General features: G+C 32.5%; 1 protein-coding gene across 1 annotated transcript; it reads left to right on the forward strand.

The window, feature by feature from the left end:
* The first annotated feature begins 1615 nt into the window (after positions 1-1615).
* Positions 1616-3655, forward strand: LOC107023516 (ferritin-1, chloroplastic-like). The gene is made up of 8 exons (XM_015224229.2): positions 1616-1981; positions 2072-2155; positions 2246-2306; positions 2387-2474; positions 2728-2789; positions 2981-3046; positions 3144-3207; positions 3318-3655. Exons 1-8 carry the CDS (start codon positions 1701-1703, stop codon positions 3365-3367), a joined length of 756 nt encoding a protein of 251 aa, XP_015079715.1. The 5' UTR covers positions 1616-1700; the 3' UTR covers positions 3368-3655.
* The last annotated feature ends 7827 nt before the right edge of the window (positions 3656-11482 follow it).

Consider the following 11482-nt stretch of genomic DNA (forward strand, 5'->3'; position numbering starts at 1 on the left):
TTTCTCTTTTATTCTCGTTGATTAACCGTATTGTTGTGTTCCGCATTTATTGCCTTTATTATCGCAAATATTATTTCTGTTACGGATTTATTCCCAACAATTTTGATACATTTAACATAACTTTAATTTAAAACTATAAGATTAAAAAATCTTATTTTTCTTAAATTCTATTTCAAGTCAAACCAAATCATTTTTATTTAAACGGAGAGTATTGAAGAGAATTGAATCCCCGACTTTTCATTTCTGATGGTACATGTGTTCTCATTTTCTATCTCCATGTTCACATTTATGGGAAAGTAGAGAGAAAATTAAATTGTAATTTTACTCTCATATAACTATGTTTAGTCATAATTGATAATTGTCATGTCTAGGTCTAAAGATTATTGGCATACTATTGATCGTTATCGATTATTGTTATGAATTTTAATGTACATCTCCATATATTTGTGATAATGGATAGCATTTATTGCTTTAGTTATATCTTCTTTTTTATTTTAAATCTAGTACTCCTCTTGAATATTAAAGTTTTGAAAAAATCTTTTTGATCGGAAAAATCTTATTGATTAGAAAGTGATTTTTTTTAATGAAATTTTATTTTTTTAAAATATTTTTTATCCTTTTATTTTTAATACAAAATAAAAAAAAGATCAATTTATTTTTTTAAAAAAGATACTATAATTTTTATTTTTTTTTGACTATTTAGCACTTCTGCAAAGTTTTTACAATGCATATATCCAAGTTCAAGACTAAAAACTCGTGTCATTATATAAAAAACTTTCACATAATAATGATTACATTTTAGATTTTTATCAAATAATAAATAAAAGCTCGACTTTTTAGCAGTAAAGAATCGAGACCATTTCATCGAACTCTAAATTTAAGAATCAAATTAGTTCTATCTGATTAATTATTTAATATTTATGTCCACAATTAATTGTGACATATCACTAATTGTCATTTTTTAGCATAATATTATAAAACCCATAATCGGCACAAGGGCTAAAGGTCAGAGTAGAGTGTTTGGGAGATTTGTGTATTCTTGGTTGAAATTGTGGATGGCAAGGCCAAGAGAAATGGCCATGATTTAAGTTTAGTGGTGGCTAGGGTTTACATGTATACTCCGGAAGAGTGTACTCGCGATTATGCTTGAGATAAAGTAGATAAAAATATTACTTGAAAAATATTTTTCTATTTTAAAAATACAATAGTTTAATATACATTTATTTATAAATTTAAATATTTTTCACTTTATTTAAATTTATGAAGCTAGAGTTAGAGAATTAAATTGAAAAGGAGCACCAAATTAAGTCGGAATTAAATTTGAAATTTCATAAGTAATTAATGATTTTAAAATAAAAATAAAATAAAATAAAATAAAATAAAATTTAGAGAATCTTTTATCGTTCCAAAATCAAATGAAAAGTTGGTGTTGCACCAACTTTTCCTTCTTATCTTTTCGTCTTTTTGGGAAAAGAACGTTTTAGTGCAGTAAATCCAGATACGGCACAAGCCAACCACGCGCTCCTATCCGCAAATTAATCCTATCCATCCACTTGTAAATCCATCCAACGGTCCTCATCGTCTTCAGTCTACTCAGCTCTTACTATATCTATACGGTTCATTTTCCCTTTTTCCTATCATCAGTCATCACCACACACTGAATTTTCTCCCCTGTTTATTCATAACCCTAATTTTCCATCATGCTTCTCAAGGTTGCTCCAGCTTTTGCTCTATTGAACACCCCTAAGTCTACAAATGGGGAAAACCTGTTAACCCACAAGAGTTTTTCTGCTAAAAGTGGAAATGGGTTCATGGTTTGTGCTTCAAAGGGGACAAACCATAAGCCCTTGACAGGGGTTGTGTTTGAGCCTTTTGAGGAGTTGAAGAAAGAGTTTATGCTTGTACCTTCTCTTCCACAAGCCTCTCTTGCCCGACAGAAATACTGCGATGAATCTGAAGCTGCTATTAATGAACAGATCAAGTGGGTTTTTTCTTTTTTTATATAATTTTTTAAATTGTTTTTGTGTTTTGAATCTGTTGGTGTTAATGCGTTTTGTTTTTGGATCTTCAGTGTGGAATACAATGTTTCTTACGTTTATCATGCTATGTACGCCTATTTTGATCGAGACAACGTTGCTCTCAAGGGTCTAGCCAAGTAATTTTTCTAGAAACCCTTTTGATATTTTGATTTTCTTTGTCTGTGGATTTCTTAGATGTGTTTTCATTCTGGTTTTCTTGACTTTAGGTTTTTCAAGGAATCTAGTGCAGAGGAAAGGGAGCATGCTGAGAAATTTATGGAATACCAGGTGTTTGACGATTCGGTATTATGATGCATCTCCGGCTGGGGTTATGGTTTCTAATATTTTGTGTTTTTTCTTGTTTGTAGAACAAGCGTGGTGGGAAGGTGAAGCTGCAGTCTATGTTGATGCCACTTACTGAGTTTGATCATGTTGAGAAGGGGGATGCATTGTATGGTAAGTTTAGCTCCATTTCTCCTAGCTGTATAGAGTTAAATCTACTACTATGTACAAATGGCTGTCTCTGTCAACTTGGAAATGGATTACTTGTGGGCAATTAAATGGGGTGTTAGGTGCATATTTATTGTGAATTGTTTTGTACACTCAGATCCCTATTAATTACTGTATATTTGTGTTGCTTCTCGTGAATTTAGAAGGGCTAATAAATTGTTACATTCTGTTCAACCACTGATTTTTAATTACTCTGTAGCGATGGAGCTTGCGCTGTCTCTGGAGAAGTTGACAAATGAAAAACTTCTAACCGTGCATGCTGTGAGTTCCCTTGTCATGCTTGTTGGTTGTATTAACGTAGATCTTGATATATTTTGATGTGGAGACATTAATTGTGTAGAATTTTGTGATGAAAACGACAAGTTTTGAATTGCAACAGTGCATCTGCCTATTTTTAGAATCTGTCACTTTTAGGTTTTTTATTGACGTTGATAAACTCTTTAAAAAAACAGGTAGCCTCACGAAACAATGATGTGCAATTGGCTGATTTTGTTGAAAGCGAGTTCTTGGGTGAACAGGTGATGGTTTACTACTATGCAGTAATACTGCTTATTTAAAGATTTTGAGATTCATTTGTAGCTATACAAATTTAAGATGTTGCTTTACTAATTTTAGGTGGAAGCTATCAAGAAGATCTCTGAATATGTTGCTCAGCTGAGAAGAGTTGGCCAAGGACATGGTAGGATTGCATACCCCGTTTAAAGATTGTATTTTTTCATTCTGAAATACCGTCATATATCTATATTGTGTTCCCCTCATCTTAACATTACCTCTTTGGTTGTGATATAGGTGTGTGGCATTTCGATCAGATGTTGCTGCAAGAGGGAGCTGCTGCTTGAAGGAGAAGATAGAATTTCGCTTACCATTTGTATTTTTCCATTGTTGTCTGGGTAAATTTGGATATTAGAATGGGCTAATCTGAGAGTATGAGCCTCTTCTTATTGATAGACTATTAGCAAGTGCATACAAGAGTGATCTAGTAGATCGATCTAGTCAGTTGTGCTAGTTTTCCAAGTACTTTGGAGTTTAATTACTTACCATCTATGCTATCATCTATCATGCTTGAACCTGAAATGCACCAGTGAGCAGCATTCTATCAAATTCTAGTAAATCTCCTTTTGTTTCAACTCATGTTTTGACATATTTCTGCAACTTACAGCATTTTATCGCCAGGCTGGTTCTTGTTTGTTTCTGACTTGTTACCTACATATATTTCCAGTCTTGTTATCTAGGAATCTGGGCATTTATTTCAATATAGTTTGGTAACAGTTCTCCCCATTCCTTCCCGGAGTGACAAGTATAACCCAGAAGGTAAATATCAGATGTTAGATTTAAGAAATGACGGTATTGTTGGCCATTAATTCAATTACTTTTGGGTTCGTCGGTCGATCTTTGGTTTTTATTTTTCGAAAGTTATGTTTTTCTTTTGGTTTTGATTTTTAAAAGGTTAGGCTTTTCTTGGTTTTGATTTTTCAAAGTTTTAGGCTTTTCAGCAGGAGTGGCTCAAGCGTATTAATGGTCTAAAATAAAAATTAAACGGGGCCTTAAATTTAAATTGTTAATAACTTTTATGTAATTTATTCTTCTAATTTTCATCCGATAATATAATCATTTTTATTTTAAATTATTTTTTTATTAGATATAGTACTCCAAATATATAAAATTTCTTCTATTAATCCTTCATTTTCATGAAATGTTTACTTTTTTTACAATTAGTATTCAATATTTGTTAAAAAATAATAACTTATAACCTATTATTATAAACAATGAGGCCTCTTAAATTGGGGGCCGCCTACGACACATGTCTTTTTTAGTACTGTCGAGCTATCCCTGCTTTTCATTGTGTCTTTGTCGCCACAGAATTCGGTCGGCGAGATTGTATTGATGACGAAATTTATAAGCTTAATGACAGTCACATCAGTTAACCGTTAAATTTCACATTTGTAAATGATTCCAAGCTTTTAATGAAGGAACCTCAATTGTTGTTAACGCTCTTAGTAAATACAAAAGCTCAGCCATCATGCCTGGTGCCTGGCGGAATTGCTTTTATCGGCTCATGCGTAGAACTAAATCGAACCCAATGAATTACGGTTTGGTATTCAATATATACCATGACCAGAGTGCCTAATTAGTCTTTTTATTTCCATTTTATGAATTATGTTAGTCTATGACATTGTTCTTTTCGGAAAATATAAAAAAATTACATATTTGTTATAAAATCAAGCTCAATGATATAAGTATAAAGAGAAGAAGAGAAGAGAAGTAGATGACGAAGATGATTTTCTTCTATTCAAGTATGTACTACAAAAGATGAATGATATCTCGATTTATAGTGTTGAGATATCACTCCAAAAATCACTATGATAAATGCCCAACTAGTAGATACATAATTATCCACCAAGGTTCATATCACCTTGGAATTATACATACATGAATTCATCATAATTCTTGAAGTAATCAAATGGACAATTCATAATTCAATGAATTTATAACACTCCTCCTTGGATGTCCATAAATAATGTGTCTCATTAAAACTTTCTTGGGAGAATCATGTGAGGAAAAATTTTACTGAAAGAAAAAGAGTACACATATCTTTTCATATGCATTATTTGTTGCCTCATTAAAAACCATGTCAGGAAAATCCAGTGGGACAAAAACTCGGTCAAGAAAAAAAGAGCGGAACGCGTATTATACTTCCCCTGATTAAAACATCACTTAATTTGTTGTGATGATGTCATCCAATCTTATATACCAACTTCACGAAGATGTTGCATGGTTGAACCCATCCTGATATATCATTGTCTTATTTCATGGATATGACGAGGTTTTGAGCGTAGACGAATACATTTTTGAATATCATTCTACTCGTAATTGCAAGTAAATTGCTCATTTAACTTGTTCACAATAATAATCATCTTGTGGACACTTTCATTTGCATTTATTATCTTCATACACTGAGGTTGATATATTCTTTTTCAATGAAAAATCAGACATTTTCAAAATATAGTGTGTCATTGATCTCAACCAGACGCACTCTCGATTTGCTCTATGGAGGGCTATTACTTCTGTATGGATGCTACAAACATTTACTTCAATGATCACCAAGATATTATTGTGCCTCCACATATAAATAAATAGCGTATTTGAGACTGAGCTTTATGCGGATCAGATAAATATTTTGCATCTGCGCAACCAATCAGCTCTGACTTGAAGTCATCGAAATAGGATAAATTCATGTCTATGGTCCCTTGAAGTTATTCAACTATGTGCTTAACACCATTTTAATGTCCTTTAGTTGGGAGGAACTGAATCTTGCCAGTAAATTTACTGCAAAACATATATCTGGTTGAGTATTGTTAGCAAGATGCATTAGTGCCCTGATTGCACTAAGATATTAAGTTTTATCATCACAAACTCTTCATCCTTCTTTTGAGATCAAAATGAATCATTATTCATGTCAAGCGATCTCATAATCATTGGGGTACTCAATGAATGTGATTTATCCATATAAAATTGCATCAAAACTATCTTTGTATGTTGATTGATGGACAATATTTCATTCGTCAAATTCTCAATCTGTAGGTCAAAACAAAATTACGAGATCTTTTCATTTTAGATCCCTTTCTAAAAAACTCAACAACTTTTGAAAGCTCTTTAAGAGTGTTTATAATGTTCAAGTCAAGCACAATTATAATAACAAATTCAGATCCTGACCTTTTCATAGAAATGTAAGGATAATCAGGGTCATTCTTTATGTACCCTTTTCTTCCTTGATTATTTCAATCCATATAAGGACTCTTGAAGCTCTATTAAAAAAATTCTTTCAAATTTTTATTTGTTTCAATCACCTTGATTTCTTAAAAGATTTTCATATAGCCTTCATCATTGTCTAGCTAGACATGATAATTATTCATTATATGCATTCAAGCTTTTCATATGTTGTCAAATCAAAACAAACCTAATTGCATCCACCATAGGAGAAAACATCTCCAATAATGTTTGGACTTTTGCGAAAAATATTTATGCCCAAGGCATAAGAAACCCTTTATATCTTAGGGTTATACTATCGCATAATAATTTATTTGTACCCTACTGACATTATACCTTGATTTATGGACTATCAGTCCAAAACTTTAACAACCCTAAAAATGAGATAGGATAAACTAGAGCTTCACATGTGTTTCATGAGTTGGTAACTTGTTAAAATGATGAGAAATAACTCTTAAAGTTTGGTTTAAGAGTTTCGAGGTCAAACGTCAAGAGACGTCCATGACATTTGGAAACTAGTCGTTTGGTGCTAGTGTGTCTAGTTTGTTGTTATTGAAGTTGCTGTGTTGTTTGGAGTCTAAAACTTATATAAGAGACCCTAGTACCTGATTGAACTAGTGTATGGGTTAAACGTTAGGGTACGACTCCCCAAGGACCATCCTAAGGGTCCTTGAGGAGGACCCTAAGTTAAACCCCGAAGCTGCCAAAAACTAGTGACCTACGGTTGGCCACCTATGACCAGTAGGTCCACTTACGGTCAGTAAGTATTCATCCATAGGTCAAGACTTAGACTAGGGATCCTTAGATCCCATGACCAAGTCTCTGACCAAAACCACGACATGACAGGATGGTCTATCACTCCAACTACAGTTCGTAGGTGGAGGTCCCGTAAGTCACCACTATTTTACTGGTGCAAGTCAACCCAGCAAAGGGTGGTTTGATAAATTCTACCCTTGTCTAATTAGATGCATAAGAGGTTATTTTTAGTGTTTTTGGGTATTTTAAGTATATTAAATCAATTAAACCCTCATTTAGACTTGACCACCTAAATCAAAATCCTTCCCTCCCAAAAAGTTCTCTCAAGAACACCATTAAAGGTCAAGGTCAAGTTCAAGCTAGGAGAGGAGATTTCAAAAGCTTTATTCTTCAATTTTCATAGGTTTTCAACTATTAAGGTATGGTGATCCTTTATCTAGAGCAAGTTTTACCCTAGAGTCAATCTCAAAATAGTTTTCAAGTTTCCAAAGTTTGTGAAAAACACCACTTCTTACTCAAACTCATGGGTTCTTGCATCAAACATTTTCAATTGATGACTATGATTATATTGAGTTGTTAATTGATGATTTTAAGGTGAAAAACTCTATGAACCCATGATTTCACTAAATCTCTAAAGTTGACTTATAAAGTGGGTTTTATGATTATAATTGAATTTTGTTAGAGTTGTGTTTAGATTGTATTGTGTTGTTAATATCTATTGTTATACATACCTATTTATGATGAATTGTTGGATACTTGAGTAATATGATCATGGCTTGGGTGAAGGGTAAGTTGACTTGATTCTCTTGTTATAATGAAATTGTTCTTGTATGGTTTGATCCACTTATGGTGGAGATATTTACTTATTGTATATGTATTGTGATCATAGCCTTGAAGGCATTATATGGTAAATGGGAGTATTATCATGTTAAGGTATATGTGAGAATATAATGTGAAGGTGTTCATGTGATTTAAATGAGATCTTGTATAAAGTATTATCCTATTGTGATTTAAGGTACGTTCTCTCTTAATGCTCATATGTGTTGATGTTAGAATGTGAAGGGTCTCTATATGTTATGTTGTATCTTGATTGGTAGACTTAGGTGTCTCTCCTTGACGCATGGAAGTAGTTGAATGTGATCTCTTGACTTGATAAGTTTAGGCACCCTTTTCTTGAATAATGAATGAATAAATGTCTAAAATCAGTAGACCTATGTATGGTGCCCTTTCTAAGAATGATTAATAAGGCCTCTAGGATATGTATTGAACTGGTAGACCTAAGCTTGGTCCTTTCAGATGAGTCTAGACCCCTAAGTGAATGCAAAAACTTGAAGCGGTAAACCTTATGATGGTGCCTCCTTCTTGTGTGAAATGATAAACTTAGAGATGGTTGGCCGGAATGGTAGAAAACCTTCTCTAAGAAAGTCAATTAGCTATCCTTAATGAACCTTGAATGTAGACCTAATCATGGTGCCCTTAATTCTTGGTAGAAGTATTATGGGTTGGCAGACCTAACATTGGTGCCCTCTCTAGTATATACATGTGAATGAAACTACTCTATGGGAACTAAGGCTAAAAACCGAGTGAATATGGTTAAGATAGTAGCTCTTCCCATCTTGCTAATAGAATTGGAAACCAAATAATGGAAATAATTTCAATCATTTTCAAAGTAGGATTATGCGATGGGCATTTGGCTGAAACATGGGTCATAGCTCAACGAACTCCCCCTCCAGCCAAGGGGTCAAAAGGACTTCAAGTGGAGGATCTCTTGATAGGCTTCATGTCTACCGCATTAGTACAAAGCTCACGTTTGTCTACAATGTCTTCTTTCCACTTAGCTCAATGAGTACCTAACATGACTTCATCATAACCTTCAGTTTCTCCCATGTTAGTCAAAAGAACATACTTATTAGGAGAATAATGTGTTGAGTTACGCTTCTCCATAGTGGATCTTCTACACGAGGTTTCTGGAGCATACGAAGTAGTCATCTCAACACGAGTTATGGATGATCAACCATACCATCATCAATAGGAGCATTTATAGGTACTACACACTTATCATTATCTACAACGTTGTCTTGGATTTCTTCATATGCAAAAAATGTATCAATAATAAAGACTGGATTAACATCAATTAAGACCTCATCAATTTGAGAATATGGTTTCTCATCCTTATCAATAACTTTAGTAGTTTGATTTTCAAAGAACGTAACATCACGACTTCTAATGAGCTTCTTATCAATTGGATCGTAAAAGCGATATTTAAACTCATCTTGATCATAACCAATGAAGATGCACTATTTAGTTTTAATACCCAATGTTGACCTCTCGTGTTTTGAAACATGCACACAAGCTTTACACTCAAACACTTTCAAGTGATCATAGAAAACATCCTCAGTAAATCAAACTTTGTTTGGAACATCACTATCCAAAGCAACAACAAGAGAAATTGATAACATAAGCAACATTGTTAAGTGTTTCAGGCTAAAATGAATTTTGAAATTTAGCATCTGATAGCACACATCTAACTCTCTCAACTAAAGTTTTGTTCATTCTTTCTGTCATTCCATTTAATCGAGGAGTCTTTGAAAGAATCTTTTGATTAAAAATTTCTAGCGATTTGTAGTAATTATCAAAGGGACCAATATACTCACCACCATTATCAGTATAAATACATTTTAATTTCTTTTATGTTTGTCTCTTAGATAAGGCTTGAAACTCTTTAAACACATCAAGTACTTGATCTTTGAATTTTAAAGAATATATCCAAACCTTACGAGAATGATCATTAACGAAAGTTGCAAAGTAAAGTTCACCACCTTATGACTTCACTTTAAAAGGAACACACAAATCAGAGTGCAGTAGCTCTAGTAGTTCAGCCTTTCTTAAAAGAGGAAAAATATGAATAGAAACTCTTTTCTGCTTCCCAGCTAAGTAATGAACACATCTTTTCAAATTTTCTTATTTCACACCTGCAAGCAAATTCTTCTTAGCCAAATATGTGATCCCCCTCTCGCTCATATGACTAAGCTTCTCGTGCCACAATTCTGGAAAAGTCTCTCTTTCCACAAAGTTTATAGATCACAAAGAATAGATCTTTGTATCACTTATAAATTTGAATACTTTCTTGCTCGAGCTATAGTCAATGAGCCTTTGGTGAGCTTCCATTGGCCATTGAACAAGTCATTATGATAGACATTATCATCTAGTTGTCCTACAGAGATCAAATTCATGGAAATGTCTTGAAGAGCATGCTTGGCATTTTACCAATATTGGTTTTCGAATAAACAGTGTCAACACCAAACACCCTAAACTTACCAAAATTACCAATCTTTAACACCCAGAGTTAAGAGAAGAATAATTTGAAAAAAAGTCTTTTTTTGATGTGACATGTCATGTAGCTCCCGGATGTACTATCCAACTTGTATCTTAGAGATACAAAAATGATAGTGTCAATATCACAAGTAAAAAGAAGGTTATCTCGGACAACATTAACAACATTATTTATGTAATTTTCTTCTTTATTCCAAAATTTATTTATGTTGTTTTAGAATATTTGTATCGATTAGCTAAAAAAATATGTGCAACACTTGTCTAGAACTAGTATAATATATATGCATCAACGTATTTTAAAAGTCTTAACTTTGAGAAAAGACATAAAGTCACCATTGAAGTTGTCTCAGATTTTTATAAAGACATCTTAACTTTGCGATTGTCCTATTACCCACTAAACAATTTTGAACATATATTATTATATCATTTTCCGATCAGCCCCAAATTTTTAAGAAGAAAGTGAGTTTACACCCTAAACATTACATGACACGTGTTAATTAATTTAAAATATATTTTCTTTTCGTTTATCTTTTCTTTCTTTATTTCTCTCTCTCTCTCTCTCTCTCTCTCTCTTACTTTTGAATTTTAATTTTGATATATATCTTAAATTTCATTTCATCTTTCACCTCCCACTTTCAAGTGATTCATCCCTTCATTTTATTTTCTTCACCTCCCACCCCCATGTCAAATTGAAACGCACTTTCATTTTTTTCCTTTTCTTTTTCTTCTTCTTCTCCAGTCAATTCTTTATAAAATTCATACTATTATTTAGACTTTATTGGATTATTCATAACAAAATTAATTATTTTTTTACTAAAATTTAAAATTTTGAAGGTATCATCAATTATTTATTTTCATATAAATTCAAAATTAGAAATGATAATTTTAAAAGAATCAATTAATTTCTAGAAAATTGAAAGAACTTAATTGAAATCGAATAAAAAAAACTATATGATACTTCCTAATCATCTTGAAATCTAATGAGTTTGTCAAATTGTTCGAAATGTAAGAAAATGTTTAGATAAAATTTTAAAACTAAAGTGAGTAAAACTAATAGTAATAAAAAAAAAAAAAAGGAAGGTGAAGTTGTGGTAAAA

This window comes from Solanum pennellii, chromosome 6 (genome assembly GCF_001406875.1).
Source record: "Solanum pennellii chromosome 6, SPENNV200".
NCBI lineage: Eukaryota > Viridiplantae > Streptophyta > Magnoliopsida > Solanales > Solanaceae > Solanum > Solanum pennellii.

Bases quoted from the DNA above. Each gene is read 5' to 3' on its own strand.
- LOC107023516 (XM_015224229.2), top strand. From the start codon at position 1,701: ATGCTTCTCAAGGTTGCTCCAGCTTTTGCTCTATTGAACACCCCTAAG. The intron at 1,982-2,071 runs GTGGGTTTTTTC...TTGGATCTTCAG, and splicing joins GCTATTAATGAACAGATCAA to TGTGGAATACAATGTTTCTT. The intron at 2,307-2,386 runs GTGTTTGACGAT...TCTTGTTTGTAG, and splicing joins AGAAATTTATGGAATACCAG to AACAAGCGTGGTGGGAAGGT.